Source organism: Nerophis lumbriciformis, linkage group LG30 (genome assembly GCF_033978685.3).
Source record: "Nerophis lumbriciformis linkage group LG30, RoL_Nlum_v2.1, whole genome shotgun sequence".
Lineage (NCBI taxonomy): Eukaryota > Metazoa > Chordata > Actinopteri > Syngnathiformes > Syngnathidae > Nerophis > Nerophis lumbriciformis.
This window is the reverse complement of record NC_084577.2, coordinates 2,922,634-2,945,918: the sequence shown is the minus strand read 5'-3', so window position 1 is coordinate 2,945,918 and position 23,285 is coordinate 2,922,634. Positions and strand designations below refer to the sequence as shown.

General features: G+C 44.1%; 1 protein-coding gene across 1 annotated transcript in view; it reads right to left on the bottom strand.

Annotated features, from left to right (window-relative positions):
* LOC133572578 (calsyntenin-2-like) overlaps positions 1-23,285 on the bottom strand; it is an 839,649-nt gene that overhangs the window by 258,757 nt on the left and 557,607 nt on the right. Inside the window, exon 5 of the mRNA XM_061925391.2 lies at positions 15,227-15,376. Coding sequence (XP_061781375.2) covers positions 15,227-15,376 — 150 coding nt within the window. The remainder of the gene's footprint in view (positions 1-15,226; positions 15,377-23,285) is intronic.

The window sequence follows — 23,285 nt, the reverse complement described above, 5'->3', positions numbered from 1 at the left end:
AATAAAAAAATAAATAACATTAGTTTAACATGATTGATTGATTGATTGATTGAGACTTTTATTAGTAGATTGCACAGTACAGTACATATTGACCACTAAATGGGAACACCCGAATAAGTTTTTCAACTTGTTTAAGTCGGGATCCACGTTAATCAATTCATGGTAATCAATTCAATGATCAGTATATAGACAAAGTTTAGCTGGGGGAAGTTTGGCTAAAATGATGGTGGGCGGTTTAGAGGCCGTGCCAGCAACTTTAGGGTTCCTGGTTCACAACCAGCGTCCGCCATCCTAGTCACGGTGGTTGTGTCCTTGGGCACGACTCGTTACTCACCTTGCTCCTGATGGGTCGTGGTCAGTGCCTTGCATGGCAGCTTCCCCCATCAGTGTGGGTATGTGTGTGAATGGGTGAATGTGACGTATAATTTAAAGTGCATTATGTATCGTGCAGGTATAGTAAAGCGCTATATAAATACAGACTATTTACCATAGATGAAGCTATTTTTCAATCAATCAAAGTTTATTTATATAGCCCTGAATCACACGTGTCTCAAAGGGCTGCACAAGCCACAACGACATCCTCGGCTCAGATCCCACATCAGGGCATGAAAAAACTCAACCCAATGGGATTACAATGAGAAACCTTTTTACTGTCTCTCTGTTGTTAGATAGCTAGCTAACCAGCTCCTTATCCTACCGTGGAGAGTTGTAGATGTCCGACATGCCTGCACTTTAAAAGCTCCAGCATTACAGACGTAAATTATTGAAAAACAAGGTCTGCTTTGCAATTCAAGCAAGTTATTTGTATTTTTGATGTGTTTTAGGAGAAATATTCCCATGCCTTTTGATTATTTCACAAGCAGTGTTGCATTGACCGCAATGACTCACACACTTGGTCGCAATGACTGTGCATGTTCGTTTCCGTTCGGAAAAAACATGCGTAATGACATCACGACTATCGAAAAATTAATTGTTCAGCGACAAATTGTACAAACCCTGTTTCCATATGAGATGGGAAATTGTGTTAGATGTAAATATAAACGGAATACAATGATTTGCAAGTCCTTTTCAACCCATATTCAATTGAATATGCTACAAAGACAAGATATTTGATGTTCAAACTCATAAACTTTTTTTTTTTTTTGAAATAATATTGAACTTTGCAATTTAAGCAAGTTATTTGTATTTTTGATGTGTTTTAGGAGAAATATTCCCATGCCTTTTGATTATTTCACAAGCAGTGTTGCATTTTGGAAATAATATTGAACTTCTCCTCTCTGAGCTGCCACCTTAACGTGGTAGAGGAGTTTGCGTGTCCCAATGATCCTAGGAGCTATGTTGTCCGGGGGCTTTATGCCCCCTGGTAGGGTCTCCCAAGACAAACTGGTCCTAGGTGAGGGATCAGACAAAGAGCAGCTCGAAGACCTCCATGAATAATAAAAAACAAGGACCCAGATTTCCATCGCCCGGACGCGGGTCACCGGGGCCCCCCTCTGGAGCCAGGCCCGGAGGTGGGGCACGATGGCGAGCGCCTGGTGGCCGGGCCTGTCCCCATGGGGCCCGGCCGGGCACAGCCCGAAGAGGCAACGTGGGTCCCCCCTCCAATGGGCTCACCACCCATAGCAGGGGTCATAGAGGTCGGGTGCGATGTGAGCTGGGCGGAAGCCGAAGGCAGGGCACTTGGCGGTCCGATCCTCGGCTACAGAAGCTAGCTCTTGGGACGTGGAACGTCACCTCGCTGGGGGGGAAGGAGCCTGAGCTAGTGCGCGAAGTGGAGAAGTTCCGGCTAGATATAGTCGGACTCACTTCGACGCACAGCAAGGGCTCTGGAACCAGTTCTCTCGAGAGGGGCTGGACTCTCTTCCACTCTGGCGTTGCCGGCAGTGAGAAGCGACGGGCTGGGGTGGCAATTCTTGTTTCCCCCCGGCTCAGAGCCTGTACGTTGGAGTTCAACCCAAACCGCAGTTCAGAGTACCCACCCTTTTTGGATTCACTCGAGGGAGTACTTGAGAGTGCTCCCCCGGGTGATTCCCTCGTGCTACTGGGGGACTTCAATGCTCATGTTGGCAACGACAGTGAAAGCTGGAGAGGCGTGATTGGGAAGAATGGCTGCCCGGATCTGAACCCGAGCGGTGTTTTGTTATTGGACTTTTGTGCCCGACACAGATTGTCCATAACGAACACCATGTTCAAACATAAGGGTGTCCATATGTGCACTTGGCACCAGGACACCCTAGGCCGCAGTTCCATGATCGACTTTGTAGTTGTGTCATCGGATTTGCGGCCTCATGTTTTGGACACTCGGGTGAAGAGAGGGGCGGAGCTTTCTACCGATCACCACCTGGTGGTGAGTTGGCTGCGATGGTGGGGGAGGATGCCGGACAGACCTGGCAGGCCCAAACGCATTGTGAGGGTTTGCTGGGAACGTCTGGCAGAGTCTCCTGTCAGAGAGAGTTTCAATTCCCACCTCCGGAACGACTTTGAACATGTCACGAGGGAGGTGCTGGACATTGAGTCCGAATGGACCATGTTCCGTGCCTCTATTGTCGAGGCGGCTGATTGGAGCTGTGGCCGCAAGGTAGTTGGTGCTTGTCGTGGCGGTAATCCTAGAACCCGTTGGTGGACACCGGCGGTGAGGGATGCCGTCAAGCTGAAGAAGGAGTCCTATCGGGTTCTTTTGGCTCATGGGACTCCTGAGGCAGCGGACAGGTACCGACAGGCCAAGCGGTCTGCGACTTCAGCGGTCGCAGAGGCAAAAACTCGGACATGGGAGGAGTTCGGGGAAGCCATGGAAAACAACTTCCGGACGGCTTCGAAGCAATTCTGGACCACCATCCGCCGCCTCAGGAAGGGGAAGCAGTGCAGTGTCAACACCGTGTATGGTGGGGATGGTGCTCTGCTAACCTCGACTGCGGATGTTGTGGATCGGTGGAGAGAATACTTCGAAGACCTCCTCAATCTCACCAGCACGTCTTCCTATGAGGAAGCAGGGCCTGTGGAATCTGAGGTGGGCTCTCCTATTTCTGGGGCTGAGGTTGCCGAGGGAGTTAAAAAGCTCCTCGGTAGCAAGGCCCCGGGGGTGGATGAGATCCGCCCGGAGTTCCTCAAGGCTCTGGATGTTGTGGGGCTGTCTTGGTTGACAAGACTCTGCAACATCGCATGGACATCGGGGGCGGTACCTCTGGATTGGCAGACCGGGGTGGTGGTTCCTCTCTTTAAGAAGGGGAACCGGAGGGTGTGTTCCAACTATCGTGGGATCACACTCCTCAGCCTTCCCGGTAAAGTCTATTCAGGTGTACTGGAGAGGAGGCTACGCCGGATAGTCGAACCTCGGATTCAGGAGGAACAGTGTGGTTTTCGTCCTGGTCGTGGAACTGTGGACCAGCTCTATACTCTCGGCAGGGTCCTTGAGGGTGCATGGGAGTTTGCCCAACCAGTCTAAATGTGCTTTGTGGACTTGGAGAAGGCATTCGACCGTGTACCACCCCGGGAAGTCCTGTGGGGAGTGCTCAGAGAGTATGGGGTGACGGACTGTCTTATTGTGGCAGTTCGCTCCCTGTATAATCAGTGTCAGAGCTTGGTCCGCATTGCCGGCAGTAAGTCGGACACGTTTCCAGTGAGGGTTGGACTCCGCCAAGGCTGCCCTTTGTCACCGATTCTGTTCATAACCTTTATGGACAGAATTTCTAGGCGCAGTCAGGGCGTTGAGGGTATCTGGTTTGGTGGCTGCAGGATTAGGTCTCTGCTATTTGCAGATGATGTGGTCCTGATGGCTTCCTCCGGTCAAGATCTTCAGCTCTCACTGGATCGGTTCGCAGCCGAGTGTGAAGCGACTGGGATGGGAATCAGCACCTCCAAGTCCGAGTCCATGGTTCTCGCCCGGAAAAGGGTGGAGTGCCATCTCCGGGTTGGGGAGGAGATCTTGCCCCAAGTGGAGGAGTTCAAGTACCTCGGAGTCTTGTTCATGAGTGGGGGAAGAGTGGATCGTGAGATCGACAGGCGGATCGGTGCGGCGTCTTCAGTAATGCGGACACTGTATCGATCCGTTGTAGTGAAAAAGGAGCTGAGCCGGAAGGCAAAGCTCTCGATTTACCGGTCGATCTACGTTCCCATCCTCACCTATGGTCATGAGCTTTGGGTCATGACCGAAAGGACAAGATCACGGGTACAAGCGGCCGAAATGAGTTTCCTCCGCCGAGTGGTGGGGCTCTCCCTTAGAGATAGGGTGAGAAGCTCTGTCATTCGGGGGGAGCTCAAAGTAAAGCCGCTGCTCCTCCACATCGAGAGGAGCCAGATGAGGTGGTTCGGGCATCTGGTCAGGATGCCACCCGAACGCCTCCCTAGGAAGGTGTTTCGGGCACATCCGACCGGTAGGAGGCCACGGGGAAGACCCAGGACACGCTGGGAAGACTATCTCTCCCGGCTGGCCTGGGAACGCCTCGGGATCCCCCGGGAGGAGAAGGACGAAGTGGCTGGGGAGAGGGAAGTCTGGGCTTCCCTGCTTAGGCTGCTGCCCCCGCGACCCGACCTCGGATAAGCGGAAGAAGATGGATGGATGGATGGATGGAATATTGAACTTAGAATTTCATGGCTGCAACACGTGACAAAGTAGTTGGGAAAGGGCATGTTCACCACTGTGTTACATGGCCGTTCCTTTTAACAACACTCAGTAAACGTTTGGGAACTGAGGAGACACATTTTTTAAGTTTCTCAGGTGGAATTCTTTCCCATTCTTGCTTGATGTACAGCTTAAGTTGTCCAACAGTCCGGGGGTCTCCGTTGTGGTATTTTTGGCTTCATAATGTGCCACACATTTTCAATGGGAGACAGGTCTGGACTACAGGCAGTCCAGTCTAGCACCCGCACTCTTTTACTATGAAGCCACGTTGATGTAACACGTGGCTTGGCATTGTCTTGCTGAAATAAGCAGGGGCGTCCATGGTAACGTTGCTTGGATGGCAAAATATGTTGCTCCAAAACCTGTATGTACCTTTCAGCATTAATGGCGCCTTCACAGATGTGTAAGTTACCCATGTCTTGGGCACTAATACACCCCCATACCATCACAGATGCTGGCTTTTCAGCTTTGCGCCTATAACAATCCGGATGGTTCTTTTCCTCTTTGGTCCGGAGGACACGACGTCCACAGTTTCCAAAAACAATTTGAAATGTGGACTCGTCAGACCACAGAACACTTTTCCACTTTGTATCAGTCCATCTTAAATGAGCTCAGGCCCAGCGAAGCCGACGGCGTTTCTGGGTGTTGTTGATAAACGGTTTTCGCCTTGCATAGGAGAGTTTTAACTTGCACTTACAGATGTAGCGACCAACTGTAGTTACTGACAGTGGGTTTCTGAAGTGTTCCTGAGCCCATGTGGTGATATCCTTTACACACTGATGTCGCTTGTTGATGCAGTACTGCCTGAAGGATCGAAGGTCACGGGCTTAGCTGCTTACGTGCAGTGATTTCTCCAGATTCTCTGAACCCTTTGATGATATTACGGACCGTAGATGGTGAAATCCCTAATTTCCTTGCTATAGCTGGTTGAGAAAGTTTTTTCTTAAACTGTTCAACAATTTGCTCACGCATTTGTTGACAAAGTGGTGACCCTCGCCCCATCCTTGTTTGTGAATGACTGAGCACTTCATGGAATCTACTTTTATACCCAATCATGGCACCCACCTGTTCCCAATTTGCCTGTTCACCTGTGGGATGTTCCAAATAAGTGTTTGATGAGCATTCCTCAACTTTATCAGTATTTATTGCCACCTTTCCCAACTTCTTTGTCACGTGTTGCTGGCATCAAAATCTAAAGTTAGTGATTATTTGCACAAAAAAAAATGTTTATCAGCTTGAACATCAAACATGTTGTCTTTGTAGCATATTCAACTAAATATGGGTTGAAAAGAATTTGCAAATCATTGTATTCCGTTTATATTTACATCTAACACAATTTCCCAACTCATATGGAAACAGGGTTTGTATTATTGATTTCTGTCGACTCGTACCATCAACTGTTCTGGAGATGTGACATTGGTGACACTGTCATTGCGCAGATTACACACGTTTACATGTGTTTATCTGCCATTGCATGTTTCATTGTTGTGTTGCGTTGGCAGACATCGTGTGTGCTTCTGGTTTGGAGTTGTGATGCTCAAAGCAGACACTTGTCTCTTTGCATTGCTCTTGTTAGAGGTGCCGTGACAGCTTTCTCGTGCGCCATCTTGATATGTCAGGGAACTCTTTCTAAAGTGATGTTGATCACAGCAGGGAAACTTGACAAGATGATTATTCAGGGAACGGGGGATTGAAAAAGCGAGGAAGGCTTTAAAGGGGAAAGCAAAGAAACAGAAAAATAGAGGGTGGAAGAAGACACTAAAGTAGAGGTGTTGCAATTGGGGCTTTATGCTGCAGATTGCGATAACAATTACCGGTATCCATAAGTAAAATCGGCCAAAATCAATCACATGTATTAACTTTTAATTGTTATCACTATTATAATCAGAAAAAAACACAGAATGATAGCAAAACATAACACACTATTTAAATTATCTCCCTATTCTCTTTAAATAGATACAATTGTTTGAGCAAAAAAAAAAAGTTAAAGGTTGACAATGCTAAACAAAACCCAAAACTGCTATCTATTTTTTTCATTTAAATGTTCAGATTTTTGCCGTAATAGTCCTCTTGTGTCCAGGGACTTTACAAATTACAATTTACAAACAAAACAAAAAACAATTTCAAAATGATTTTGTAAAAACTAAAATATTGATTTAATCACCCTAGTATCGATCATATACTGATATTATCCTTGGAATGGAAATGACCGATTTATGGATCGAGCCGTCCGCCCATTATGTGTACGCCTGACTGTCATACAGAAACACAACTTTTTGACCTGTAGGCCATTGGGTTAAAAAGCAACACCATGATATGATATACATAACTATATATATATATATATATATATATATATATATATATATATATATATATATATGTCTTAATAAGGTTATCCAAAAAATAGTGCTCGATACCGTAGTAGAGCGCAATATATGTATGTGTGGGAAAAAAAATCACAAGACTACTTCATCTCTACAGGCCTGTTTCATGAGGGGTTCCCTCAATCATCAGGAGATTTAAAAAAAAAAATCTCCTGATGATTGAGGGAACCCCTCATGAAACAGGCCTGTAGAGATGAAGTAGTCTTGTGATTTTTTTCCCCACACATACACATATATATATATATATATATATATATATATATATATATATATATATATATATATATATATATATATATAAATATAAATATACATATATTATATATATGTGTATATAACATATGTTTGTATATATAATATATATATATACACATTATATATATATGTATATATATTATATATAGTATATAATATATAGTATATATATGCATCAGTGACGTGCGGTGAGGTTCATGGCTGGTGAGGCACTGACTTCATCACAGTCAGATTTACAAACATATGAACCCTAAAGAGTACCGTATTTTCCGCACTATTAGCCGCACCTAAAAACCACACATTTACTCAAAAGCTGACAGTGCGGCTTATAACCCGGTGCGCTTTATATATGGATTAATATTAAGATTGATTTTCATAAAGTTTCGGTCTCGCAACTACGGTAAACAGCCGCCATCTTTTTTCCCCGTAGAAGAGGAAGTGCTTCTTCTTCTACGCAAGCAACCGCCAAGGTAAGCACCCGCCCCCATAGAACAGGAAGCGCTTCTTCTTCTACTGTAAGCAACCACCCGCCCGCGTAGAAGAAGAAGAAGCGCGCGGATATTACGTTTCATTTCCTTTGTGTGTTTACATCTGTAAAGACCACAAAATGGCTCCTACTAAGCGACAGGTTTCCAAGACGCAATCTCTCCATCCGCACACGGACTACTATTTCACAGCAACTGCCTAAAGACTTTCAAGAAAAGCTGGCTACTTTCCGTGCATATTGTGAAAACAAGATAGCTGAAAAAAAGATCCGGCCAGAGAACATTATCAACATGGACGAGGTTCCACTGACTTTTGATATTCCTGTGAACCGCACTGTGGATACAACGGGAGCACGTACGGTGAATATTCGCACCACAGGGAATGAGAAGTCATCCTTCACTGTGGTTCTAGCTTGCCATGCTAATGGCCAGAAACTTCCACCCATGGTGATATTCAAAAGGAAGACCTTGCCAAAAGAGACCTTTCCAGCCGGCGTCATCATAAAAGCTAACTCGAAAGGATGGATGGATGAAGAAAAGATGAGCGAGTGGTTAAGGTAAGTTTACGCAAAGAGGCCGGGTGGCTTTTTTCACGCAGCTCCGTCCATGTTGATATACGACTCCATGCGCGCCCACATCACGCTGGTTTTTAATATATTATTAAAGTTTGACTGACCTATCTGACTGTTTTTTTGACATTCCTTTAGCGCAGTTAGATGCGGCTTATAACACGGGGCGGCTTATAGGTGGACAAAGTTTTGAAATATGCTGTTCATTGAAGGCGCGGCTTATAACCCAGGGCGCCTTATGGTGCGGAAAATACGGTATCTTATTCACCATTTGATTGGCAGCAGTTAACGGGTTATGTTTAAAAGCTCATACCAGCATTCTTCCCTGCTTGGCACTCAGCATCAAGGGTTGGAATTGGGGGTTAAATCACCAAAAATGATTCCCGGGCGCGGCGCGGCGCGGGGCGGCTGCTGCCCACTGCTCCCCTCACCTCCCAGGGGGTGATCAAGGGGATGGGTCAAATGCAGAGGACACATTTCACCACACCTAGTGTGTGTGTGACAATCATTGGTACTTTAACTTAACTTTAACTTTACACATACAAACTGTAGCACACAAAAAAGCACATTTAATTAAAAAAAACGTTATTATGGTTGTGCTGGATTAATGCACCCCTGCCGTAGAATGCACCCCCTGACGGGAGTGTTATATCAACTAAACCCCACACTTAAACTTTCCATGTGCAAGATTGAATCTTTTTAAAAAGTTATTTAATAAGAAGCCAAAAAGTGCAAAAACAATAATGTTCGTGTTGGAGGAGTTGAATGAATGAAATATGAAATCCGTGCTGCAGTCTGCAGGTGTACCTAATGTTGTGGCCCTGCGGTCGTTCGCGGCTCCCCCAACGTGAGCATTGTTGTTTTTGCACTTTTTGGCTTCTTGTTGGGTGACTTTTTTGAGTGGGTTCGGTCTTGCACGTGGGGGGTTTGGGTGTGGGCTTTGGTTGGTGGGGCACTCCCGTCGGGGGTGCATTAACCGGCACAAGGAGGCGGGATTACTGCGAGCCTCAGCCAGTGCGTCTTCGCAGCAGTTTTATGATCGCTCAGCACAAGAAATACGTTACACACATACAGTTGTTGACAAAATACACTGTACATTATATACCTCAGCTAACTAAACTATGGAAATGTATAATATACTTCATATAGCAATACAGTCTCACTGCACAGTTAGCCGAGTCCGCAATCCATGTTGAAGCACAACTGAGTGACGTGCCTCAACTGGCTGCTGATCACAGCACCGTCTCTTCTCAGTATTTGAACGGCAAATGTGAAAATTCAGCGATTTTGAATAAAAATAATCTAAAACTGGTGAAGTTAAATGGAAAATAACTTTATAGTATAATCACTGGATACATATAACAATTTAATTAATTTTTTTTCTTTTTACATTTTTTTTCCTCCAGGACTGCACGTCACTGATATGCAAATATATATATGCATATAAATATATATATATATATATATATATATATATATATATATATATATATATATATATATATATATATATATATATATATATATACAATATATATATATATACAAGTGGGGCAAACAAGTATTTAGTTAGCCACCAATTTTAATTAATTAATTGGTAAATTCCTCAGTAAAATAAGTATATAGCAAATATAGCACACGGTGCTGCCTTTCAAGTAACCATCCACAGTAAGGTAAGGAGCATGTACACTCAAAATAAATTGTGTGATTAACCTGTGTATATAAATGATTAATGCGATGATCTTTTGTAATTAGTCCCATGATTGAACTCGTTATTTTTGACAACCCTAAGATATATATCATGTTGTTAGAACTACCATGCAAGCTGCACATTAAAGTTCGGCGAGCCACGCAATGACTATCACTGATCCCAACACTTTTACTGTAATGAAGAGGAACATTAACCAACATTTAATATAGTGTAAAGTTGTACGGTATACCGGTATTGGTATAGTACCACAATAGTAATGAATCATATTCGGTACTATATATATACAGTGGGGCAAAAAAGTATTTAGTCAGCCACCGATTGTGCAAGTTCTCCCACTTAAAATGATGACAGAGGTCTGTAATTTTCATCATAGGTACACTTCAACTGTGAAAGACAGAATGTGGAAAAAAATCCAGGAATTCACATTGTAGGAATTTTAAAGAATTTATTTGTAAATTATGGTGGAAAATAAGTATTTGGTCACTTCAAACAAGGAAGATCTCTGGCTCTCACAGACCTGTAACTTCTTCTTTAAGAAGCTCTTCTGTCCTCCACTCGTTACCTGTATTAATGGCACCTGTTTGAACTGGTTATCTGTATAAAAGACACCTGTCCACAGCCTCAAACAGGCAGACTCCAAACTCCACTATGGCCAAGACCAAAGAGCTGTCGAAGGACACCAGGAAAAGAATTGTAGACCTGCACCAGACTGTGAAGAGTGAATCTACAATAGGCAAGCAGCTTGGTGTGAGAAAATCAACTGTGGTAGCAATTATCAGAAAATGGAAGACATACAAGACCACTGATAATCTCCCTTGATCTGGGGCTCCACGCAAGATCTCATCCCGTGGGGTCAAAATGATCATGAGAACGGTGAGCAAAAATCCCAGAACCACACGGGGGGACCTGCTGAATGACCTGCAGAGAGCTGGGACCAAAGTAACAAAGGTTACCATCAGTAACACACTACGCCGACAGGGAATCAAATCCTGCAGTGCCAGACGTGTCCCCCTGCTTAAGCCAGTGCATGTCCAGGCCCGTCTGAAGTTTGCCAGAGAGCACATGGATGATACAGCAGAGGATTGGAAGAATGTCATGTGGTCAGATGAAACCAAAATAGAACTTTTTGGTATAAACTCAACTCGTCGTGTTTGGAGGAAGAAGAATACTGAGTTGCATCCCAAGAACACCACACCTACTGTGAAGCATGGGGGTGGAAACATCATGCTTTGGGGCTGTTTTTCTGCTAAGGGGACAGGCCGACTGATCCATGTTAAGGAAAGAATGAATGGGGCCATGTATCGTGAGATTTTGAGCCAAAACCTCCTTCCATCAGTGAGAGCTTTGAAGATGAAACGTGCCTGGGTCTTCCAGCATGACAATGATACCAAACACACCGCCTGGGCAACGAAGGAGTGGCTCCGTAAGAAGCATTTGAAAGTCCTGGAGTGGCCTAGCCAGTCTCCAGACCTCAACCCCATAGAAAATCTGTGGAGGGAGTTGAAAGTCTGTGTTGCTCGGCGACAGCCCCAAAACATCACTGCTCTCGAGAAGATCTGCATGGAGGAATGGGCCAAAATACCAGCTACTGTGTGTGCAAACCTGGTAAAGACCTATAGTAATCGTTTGACCTCTGTAATATAACCTTTGTTGGCAATAACAAAGTATTGAGTTGAATTTTTGTTATTGACCAAATACTTATTTTCCACCATAATTTACAAATAAAATCTTTAAAAATCCTACAATGTGAATTCCTGGATTTTTTTTTCACATTCTGTCTCTCACAGTTTAATTGTACCTATGATGAAAATTACAGACCTCTGTCATCATTTTAAGTGGGAGAACTTGCACAATTGGTGGCTGACTAAATACTTTTTTGCCCCACTGTATAAAGTACTGGTCAAGTACAAGTATCATCCCTGCAGGACGAGGAATAGCTATACATGCTTCACTACACACCGTAGCTCACCGGCATCACAATGTAAACAAACGCCATTGGTGGATCTACACTTAACATCCATTATAATGATACCAAGCACAGGAGCTTATCGAGTCGATACTACTATGATTATATCGATATTTTTTAGCATCACAAAATCTTTTTTCGTTTTTTAAAAGTGTTTATTATATTTATAAAGTCAGGAAATATGTCCCTGGACACATGAGGACTTTGAATATGACCAATGTATGATCCTGTAACGACTTGATACCTATTGATACCTAAATTTGTGGTATCATCCAAAACTAATGTAAACAACAGAAGAATAGGTGATTATTACATTTTAACAGAAGTGTAGATAGAACATGTTAAAAGAGAAAGTAAGCAGATATTAACAGTAAATGAACAAGTAGACTACTAATTCATTTTCTACGACTTGTCCTTAATAATTTTGACAAAATAATGGAATGGAAATTGACACAATATGTGACTGCTAGAGATGCGCGGATAGGCAATTATTTCATCAGCAACCGCGTCAGAAAGTCGTCAACCATCCGCCATCCACCCGATGTAACGTTTGATCAGAACTACACCCGCCCACCATCCGCCCGTTGTTATATATCTAATATTAATAAAAAATTTTTTTAAAAAGGGTGAAAACTACGCGAATTGCACTTTGTGCAGACAAGATTTTTCGATCGGACACGGAGGAATTAGCGATGTAAAAGACCACGTTGGGACAAAAAAACACAAGTCTAATGCCGTTGCTAGCGATACAAGTGGAAAACTTTCAACGTTTTTCGTCGCCCAAACAGATTCTTTGGATGTGATAAATGCCGAAGTTTTATTTACGGAGGCAATAATTGAGCATGGACTTCCAATCGCACTGGCTGATCACATGGGACAGTTAATAATGTAATGCAACCTTTAAAAATCATTACGCGGTGATCGCGATCCCAAAAATAAACTTTTCTTGCATGATAATGTCCAGAAAAATTCGCTTTATATTACTATAGAGTCCTTTTAACGAATGAGTTTGATGGTTTATCACAAACCTTAAATGAAAGAAGTCCTTTGTTCTCCTGCACCATGCATGCGCAATCCTGTCGGCTGTATTTCACAGCACGACATACTGTAAAAAGTGTTTATACTATTTATACTTTCAATTAACAAATTGAAGTCTTGTGAAAGGTTGACAGGATAACTGGCATTAACTGTCAAAATAATTTCAAACTATTGAAGTTAGCTTACAGAATAAACATGTCAATCAACCCATATGATTTTTGCTGTAATATTTTTGTTTTGAAAAGTCACTGTGACTGATAGAAAAGTGATGGTTTTAGCAACATTTTAACCTGTCTGAATGCTAATAGTCATTTTGCGTCGGGGGGCGAAGCCCTGAACCCTCCACCAGGACTTTGTCCTGGACCTACCGGGGCCTGCGGCCCTTGGACCCTGGCTACTAGGTTTTTCTGATTTAAAAGTTGGCAGGTATGGTGAGGTTATAAAGCTTTTGCCTGTTAAAGAAAGGAGAATGATCCAATGCACAGACATTCGCGTGCCACGCTGTCACGACCCAGACGCACACCTGTGCGCAATCATATGGGAGCCGCGCTGAGCGCACCTCCAAGCGCGTCTCGCTGCCGGCGACAGCCAGGTATGGGCCCACGCTCCAGCGCCATCCATTTTCAGGGCTAGTTGATTCGGCAGGTGGGTTGTTACACACTCCTTAGCGGGTTCCAACTTCCATGGCCACCGTCCTGCTCTCTATATCAACCAGGGTGAGCCCCACCCCTTTCATGAGCGCACTACGCGCGGAGTGACCTCTGTTACGCGCCCCCGGCAACAGGGGTGGCAAGCAGGTAAGCTGCGCGGGCGGAGCGCGCGGAGTGACCCATGTTACGAGCCCCCGGCCACGGGGGTGGCGGGCAGGTAAGCTGCTTACCTGCTGCGCGTGACGCCGGCCGCGGCGAAAGCGGACGAGGCGGGGTGTCGGTGCGGTGGGCGCGGTGGTGACCCTGGACGTGCGTCGGGCCCTTCTCGCGGATCGCCTCAGCTACGGCTCCCGGTGGGGCCCTCTCGGGGGAAGGGGCCTCGGTCCCGGACCCCGGCGAGGCGTCCCTTCTCCGCTCCGTAAAAGTGTCCATCTCTTTTCTTTTTTTTTCTTCTGTTGTGGCATATGCAGCAGGTGCCTGCTCGTTTTTCGTATGTGGGTAACAACATTTAACTATGTATATATATTTCCGAATTGGTTTAACTGCCACCCGCAAAAAAAAAATAAAAAAATAAAATTAATCCGCCTGACCCGACCCGCGAGCGGATAAAATTTTAGTTTTTTTAATTTCATCCGCCCGATCCGCGGATAATCCGCGGACTCCGCGGTTGTGTCCGCAAACCGCGCATCTCTAGTGACTGCATATGTCAGCAGCTAAATTAGTAGCCTGTGTTTGCATATTTACTACTAAAAGACAAGTTGTATGTCTTGTATGTTCACTATTTTATTTAAGGACAAACTTGCAGTAAGAAACATATGTTTAATGTACCTTAAGATTTTTTGTTAAAATAAAGCCAATAATGCAATTTTTTGTGGTCCCCTTTATTTAGAAAAGTATCAAAAAGTACCGAAAAGTATCGAAATACATTTTGGTACCGGTACCAAAATATTGGTATCAGGACTACACTAATTTTCTACACCATTTTTTTGAACATCTTTATTTTGGAAGTGTTTGACTGGTGGGAAAACAAGAGCTCTTTTTGGTGACCGTGTTTTAACTAAAGACAAGACTGTTGACAGTAAAAAAGCTGAGCTTGCACCATTGCACTTACAATAGTTGATACAATGGGCAGCTATAATAAAAACAGTTTTCTTTGCTCTCGCCTTCTCCTCATCTCCGCTGCACTTGGGTAACATTGCTACATTCCTTTTCGACATTGGCTGATTACATGGCTTTTTGATCTCTACACTAAATTGATTACAAATTGAAAAAAAAATACTTCATTAAATTAAATACTTCATTAAGCACATTTTGAGGAACACACACAGTAATGTAAATAATCACATCTGTGTTTCTGCAAGGTAATAAAAAAATGTACAAACCCCTCGTGCCACGATTCTTCCCACAAAACCACGTACCAAAAAGTCTCTTGTGCACTTAGACAACTGATCACACACAAACAAAGGCATCTGCATTTCCGAATGTACAAACACACAATATTTGTGTACACACACACACACAAGCAAAGAAGCAAAAAGACAGCTCACCTTGCCAGCCGGGTTTGCAGACAGGTTTGACGTCAATGCGGACGTAGACGCTGTGCAAAGCTCTCTTCTGGCCGCAGTCCCAGGCAGTCACCTGGATCTCATACTGTTGCTCTCGGTCATAGCTCAGCTTCTCTGTGTTCCGGATGTTACCTAATCAGGAGAGAGTCACAAACAGTCAATTTAAGGAATACATCTCTGAATACATTGATCAATTTCCCTTAGGGATCAATAAAGTTTGTCTAAGTCTAATCTAACTATATTTAGAATATGAGAACAATGAGGCGTGTACAGTGACATTGTGGTTACGACATCTGCCTCACAGTCAGGATATCTGAAGCTCTGCTGGAACATCTCTGTGTGGCGTTTGCATGTTTTCTCATGCTTGCATAGGCTTTCTCCAAATAGCTTCCTTCCGCATCCATAAACATGCATGTTAGGCTAATTGGAAATTAAAATTGTCTATAGGCATGAAAGGGACTGGTAATGGTGTTCCTGGGATTGACTGGCAACCAGTCCAGGGTGTATCCTGTTTCTCACCCCAAGTCAGGGCTGGTACATTTATAGGAACCAACCAAATTCTGCTGTGTATCGATTCACGTTGAATCAAAAAGTGCATATTTCGATACCACGCGACGTCATGCCCGGTTGCAGACGCGTAACGTCCGGTTGCAGACTAATCACCTGCTCAAGGAAACAATCACTCAAGCAGCACTCAGGGCCGACTCAGCCAAGCTCCCTCGAAGTAATGTTGCAATATTAAACACCAACAAAGCAAGTATGCTTGGTAGAAAACGCTCAAATGTAAAGTAAGGAAAGAAGACGTAACAAGCGACTGGGATGGGAATCAGCACCTCCAAGTCCGAGTTCGTGGTTCTTGCCCGGAAAAGGGTGGAGTGCCATCTCCGGGTTGGGGAGTAGATCTTGCCCCAAGTGGAGGAGTTCAAGTACCTTGGAGTCTTGTTTACGAGTGAGGGAAGAGCGGATCGTGAGATCGACAGGCGGATCGGTGCGGCGTCTTCAGTAATGCGGACGCTGTATCGATCTGTTGTGGTGAAGAAGGAGCTGAGCCGGAAAGCAAAGCTCTCATTTTACCGGTCGATCTACGTTCCCATCCTCACCTATGGTCATGAGCTTTGGGTTATGACCCAAAGGATAAGCGACCGAAATTAGCTTCCTCCGCCGGGTGGCGGGGCTCTCCCTTAGCGATAGGGTGAGAAGCTCCGTCATCCGGGAGGAGCTCAAACTGAAGCCGCTGATCCTCCTCATTGAGAGGACCCAGATGAGGTGGTTCGGGCATCCGGTCAGGATGCCACCCGAACGCCTCCCTAGGGAGGTGTTTCGGGCACGTCCGACCGGCAGGAGGCCACGGGGAAGACCCAGGACACGTTGGGAAGACTATATCTCCCGGCTGGCCTGGGATCGCCTCGGGATCCCCCGGGAGGAGCTGGACGAAATGGCTGGGGAGAGGGAAGTCTGGGCTTCCCTGCTTAGGATGCTGCCCTCGCGACCCAACCTCGGATTAGCGGAAGAAGATGGATGGATGGATGGATCACACACATAAGTACCAAAAGTTGTAAATGTTGAGTACCCGTATCAATTCCCAGGTACCAAGAATTGGTACCGTAGCGGTTCAAACGTAAATGATACCTATCCCTAAAGATAAGCTTAAAAGGAAGATGCAGCCAGGAAAATAGATGAATAGCTGGCTGAACACAATGTGAATGTGAACATACGGTATACAGAAAAGAAAGGCGCTTGGTGTATCATGGTAAATTCCAGATATAGATACCTGACTGTCGAAGTCCGTAAAGAGTTTGCAGAAAGCACAAGTAGATTTTACCTCTTCCAAAACAGTATTTCAGTTAACAGCATTTTAGCACAGAGTTTTGTCGAAAATAATCAGAAGAATTGCTACTGTACATTGCTGCATGATGAAATTCTCGTAATGTGCACTAATCAATTTAAAGTATCTTTTACTGCTTCAGTATTGAGTAAAAGTCACTCATTAGTGAAGTGAAGTGAATTATATTTATATAGCGCTTTTCTCTAGTGACTCAAAGCACTTTACATAGTGAAACCCAATGTCTAAGTTACATTTAAACCAGTGTGGGTGGCACTGGGAGCAGGTGGGTAAAGTGTCTTGCCCAAGGACACAACAGCAGTGACTAGGATGGCGGAAGCGGGGATCGAACCTGCAACCCTCAAGTTGCTGGCACGGCCGCTCTACCAACCGAGCTATACCGCCCCAAAGGGGAACTGCACTCTTTTTGGAATTGTGCTTATCATTCACAATCATTAGTGGCTACTGTACATTGCTGCATGATGAAATTCTCATAATGGGCACTAATCAATTTAAATTATGTTTTGGTTAAAGCGTCCGCCCTGAGACTGGGAGGTTGTGAGTTCAAACCCCGGCCGAGTCATACCAAAGACTATAAAAAATGGGACCCATAACCTCCCTGCTTGACACTCAGCATCAAGAGTTGGAATTGGGGGTTAAATCACCAAATTATTCCCGAGTGTGGCCCACGCTGCTGCTCACTGCTCCCCTCACCTCTCAGGGGGTGAACAAGGGGATGGGTCAAATGCAGAGGACACATTTCACCACACCTAGTATGTTTTTGACAATCATTGGAACTTTAACTTTAAATTAACTTTAATTATGACAGACAAGAACGCATATTTTCCTTTTTGGGGGGCCCGGGGTTTAAAGATTATTTAAAAAATCGCTTTCAAGATGCGGCTAATGGGAGCAACTGTTGTAGCCTTCAAAGCCCTCTAAAACAACTTCAAAACCCTCCATCAACATTTTATATACACACTGCAAGTCTGTATATAAAGTAGTAACAGGCACGTTCATAACAATATGTAGTATGTAAAATACTTACCATATTTTGGTCATTTTAAACAAATAAACTGGCGCATTTTGGCCCTGCGATGAGGTGGCGACTTGTCCAGGGTATACCCCGCCTTCCGCCCGATTGTAGCTGAGATAGACTCCAGCGCCCCCCGCGACTCCAAAGGGAATAAGCGGTAGAAAATGGATGGATGGGAACTGGCGCATTTAAAAATAAAATACTACACGGTCTAGCTCCAGCCTAGCTTGCAGATTGTATTGTACCATATGTCCCGGCAAGAAATCTGCGTTCAAAGAACTCCGGCTTATTAGTGATTCCCAGAGCCCAAAAAAAGTCTGCGGGCTATAGAGCGTTTTCTATTCGGGCTCCAGTACTATGGAATGCCCTCCCGGTAACAGTTAGAGATGCTACCTCAGTAGAAGCATTTAAGTCCCATCTTAAAACTCATTTGTATACTCTAGCCTTTAAATAACCCCCCTTTTTCTTTTTTTTTTAGACCAGTTGATCTGCCATTTCTTTTCCTTTCTCCTCTGCTCCCCTCTCCCTTGTGGAGGGGGGGACACAGGTCCGGTGGCCATGGATGAAGTGCTGGCTGTCCAGAGTCAGGACCCGGGGTGGACCGCTCGCCTGTGCATCGGTTGGGAACATCTCTGCACTGCTGACCCGTCTCCGCTCGGGATGGTTTCCTGCTGGCCCCACTATGGACTGGACTCTTACTATTATGTTGGATCCACTATGGACTGGACTCTCACAATATTATGTCAGACCCACTCGACATCCATTGCATTCGGTCTCCCCTAGAGGGGGGTGGGGGGTTACCAACATATGCGGTCCTCTCCAAGGTTTCTCATAGTCATTCACATCGACGTCCCACTGGGGTGAGTTTTTCCTTGCCCTTATGTGGGCTCTGTAGCGAGGATGTCGTTGTGGCTTGTGCAGCCCTTTGAGACACTTGTGATTTAGGGCTATATAAATAAACATTGATTGATGATTGATTTATTTCCGTTTCCATAACAGGAGCCATCCGACTTTCGGCATCTACTGTGCGTTCCTACTTCCGCAAACAAACACGAAAGTGTCCTAATCATGGCAGACTTGGTAACAAACAACAAAGACGACTATTTTAAGACAAATGAGAACTCACAACCTTATCTTTTTGAATCGGAATGAACGGAGGATGAACTGTTGCTCCTAGAAGCGTGCACGAAGAAGAGAATGAAACGTTGAAGCAGGCAGAAGTCCAAAGAGTGATGTCGGTGCCATTTGGTCACACTGCGAATCTGGAACTTTTGAGACAAGCTATGCCAAATTATGGGAGTGCCCAAATCAACTGGAAACATCCCTGACCAGCTGGACCAAACAGACAACTGTCCATCGAGTAAGTCACTATACTATTGATCATAATACATGCAGCACATCACCATACAACGACAGTAAACACGCTGTCGAGCTAGCTGTGTACACACAAAACATGAAATGTGTCAGCCTGGGTGCATTCCTATGCGCATTTATCCGTACGCTCTGCTGAGCGCACCTCCAAGTGCCACTATGGCTGAAGCAGGCGGCTGCATTCAATCATCAATCAGTCAACACACCTGTCACTGATGAGCTCCCTGGGCTTCTTAAGCCAGAGCAGACCTGCGTTCCAGGCCAGAACGTAGCGACCTGTTCCAGTACAGTAAGCCGAATATCTCTAGCTGTATGCACACTCTCTCTCTCTCTCTGTGTTTCTCCCCCTCCGTGTTCATTTGTCTCGTGTCCCTTGTCGTTCCAGCAGCATTTCCTCCGTTCCCTGATTGCGAGCTGTGTGTCTCGTCTCCCCGTACCCCCTCTGGTTCCCTGGCTGCCCCTTTTGGATCTCGACCTCCCGCCTGGACACAGACTTTTGACGCCTCACTATTGCCCCCGACTTCCCGCCTGTCTTTGGACCTTCGAGCCTGCCTTGCCCCTCTCGGACTTCCGCACCTCGCTCAACACTCCCGGTAACACTCAACATTTAATGCGTACACTTAGTCGCACACATACACATTCCGGACACTCCATCCATATATATATATATATATATATATATATATATATATAAAGCTGAATTTGACCAAGCAACCCCCCCGTACCAAAAAGCCCTTGATGAAAGCGGATACAATTTCACCCTCACCTATGAACCCACGCCAGGAAACCAGCCAAAAAAGAACAGAAAACGGAACGACATCATCTGGTACAACCCCCCATACAGCAAAAACGTCTCAACGAACATTGGACACAAATTCCTCAATCTGATTGACAAACACTTTCCCAAAGACAACATCCTAAGAAAAGTATTCAACAAGAACAACATTAGCTACAGCTGCATGAACAATATACGACAAATCATCTCAAACCACAACAAAACAATTGCAAATGAGCCGTCGACCCTCAGACAGAGCGACTCCAAAACCAACAAAGGATGTAATTGTCGAAAGAAACCTGATTGCCCTCTCAACGGGGGGTGCTTACAAACATCAGTTGTCTACCAATCTAAGGTAACACGCAAGGACATTAACACATCCGACACATATGTAGGATTAACCGAGGGAGAATTCAAAACCAGATGGAACAATCACAAGGCTTCTTTCAGGAACAAAAACCTGCGAAATACCACAGAACTCAGCAAACACATTTGGGACCTCAAAGACAATAATGTTGAATATTCAATAACATGGCAAATTCTTGCATCCAGCACACCTTACAATAGTGGTAATAAACGATGCAACCTATGCTTGAAAGAGAAACTGTTTATTATTTACCGTCCAGACCTGTCATCCCTCAACAAGCGCAGCGAAAATGTAACAACATGCCGCCATAGACGGAAACACCTCCTAGGTAACACATGAGCCAATCACCACGCCCCTAGGCCAGCCTGTACCCACCCACTCTGTGCCCTATATAAACCATGGTATGCGAATGCTCCCATTAAAATCTCCTGACGATTGAGGGTACCCCCCCTCATGAAACAGGCCTGTAGAGATGAAATAGTCTTGTGATTTTTTTTTCCCACACATACATATATATATATATATATATATATATATATATATATATATATATATATATATATATATATATATATATATATATAAATAGTGCTAACTACGTCCCTGCATTCTGTGTCGCATTCCTCTCCCCTGTACTGTAACAAAATGTGGGCTGATAATTTACAGATACTGTAATACGATTGTTCATGTTTTTCAGTCAGTACAGATTGGTGTTCTATCACATTGTGTTGTACATTACAAACTCAAACGCGTTTTGTGTTGACGTAGAAGCTGGCTTATCTCTTTCTGTAGCTAGCTTTTACGGCTAATGCCGTAGCACGCCGATGTGTTAATACGCTAGAAAAAGAGTTCCTCAGTGTTTGTTCTTACGATAACAATGTCAGTACAGCTTGGTTATTTTAAAGGTTACGGAACCTAAATGAAGTATTGTTGGAGGTTTTTCATTGCATTTTTAAAGTGATTTAGAGGTAGAAATGATTGCTCCCATAAGCTGCATTGCTAGCCACCTAGAACTAAGCCGATTTTTACATGTTAGAAAGCGAAATAAAAAAAAAAACCTTTTGTCTTCTTTTATCTAATAATGATTGTGAACGATAGGCAAAATGCAGGGTAGTTCCCCTTTAACATTTGTGGTATTGGACTAATTGTCCCTAATTGTCAAACTGCTATGGATAACATTTACTTATTATTTACTGTCAGAATAATTGTATCTAAGTTATCACAAAACGTTATGTTTCCATGAGTTCCCGGCGAGGAGACAAAAGCTGTCTTTGATCTTACCAAGCAAAAGGCTTGTAAAACTCCACTGTGTACGATGGGAAGTGACATGAAGGTGTCGGTTTCTTTGATCTTTTGTAATCCACAGGAAGATCTTGTGTTGACCCGAGATCTACAAAGCGGAGAGGAAGCAGGACCTGACGCAAGCTCCAGGCATCTTTTCTTTGAACTGTTTTGTGACCAAGGGCAACGGCTGTTTACGACCCCCTCTCCCCTCAGAAACAGCTGTTGCCATGTAATCAGGGAAACTCCAAATAAAAGAGGAGGCGTGCAATCCTTTCGTCAGAGCGTGGGACGATACAGGTCTACGCGCTCTCCTCATTAAGCTAAATTGAATCCTGTCTCTGTTTAATTCCTTGCTTCTTGTCTGTTTAATAGATGTCATCGGTGTTTGAACCTGACATTTACACTTATTATATTAATTAATATTAATGTTGATATTAATTATGCTTATTAAGTTAAGGCAACTTTTTTGAAGGAAGTAGCATTTTATTGCTAATACATTTTCTAACTATTAAAGGTTAAGTACATTTTATATGCCTGTCTATATTTTAAATTTTAAATAATTGTACTATTTATATATATTTTTTTCTTTAATTTAGGGGTGTCCAATCTATGGCAAGCGGGACAAGTACGGCCCGCTGGCATCTTCAGTCTGACCCCCGTGAGACAAGTTAAATAAGAATTCAGGCCCGCAGTATGTCTTGAGTTAAATTGTATTTACCTGTCAGCGTCTGGGACACTGTTAGTAAATTTGGTTAATGACCATGAATTTTTTTTTAAGTCTACTGAGCACAGTATTATTTATATGACCCAATCCAAATAACCTGTTGTACTCATGCTGCATATAAGCCATAACCAATACAGAGATTCAACAGAAATGGTCTTCATAACACACAACCTGCTCATTAAACTTTGCGAACATTATAAAACATGTCCACGCACCAAACATAATTAAACATTTCACCTTTATGCATTTTTTAAAGTTAATTTGTTAAAGTTTAAGTTGTTGAAGTAGTGTGTTGTTGTTCAGTCTTGTTAGCTATAGCTTGCTTTAAATCAATGCAAACTGAAGTGTCTAATAATTTCTTGATAATATTGTGAATTCTATATTCTTTATTTGTGTACGAATAGTTGTCACAATGAGGTGGCGACTTGTCCAGGGTGTACACCGCCTTCCGCCCGATTGTAGCTGAGATAGGCTCCAGCGCCCCCCGCGACCCCAAAGGGAATAAGCGGTAGAAAATGGATGGATGGATGGATAGTTGTCACAATGTGCGTGTGTATATGTATGTGAAAACAGGGTTTTATCACACGTTGTACTGTATTTGCACATGTTTGGAAAACTTCCCTCTTCAATTTGGTATGAAATTAATGTGCAGACTTAACACA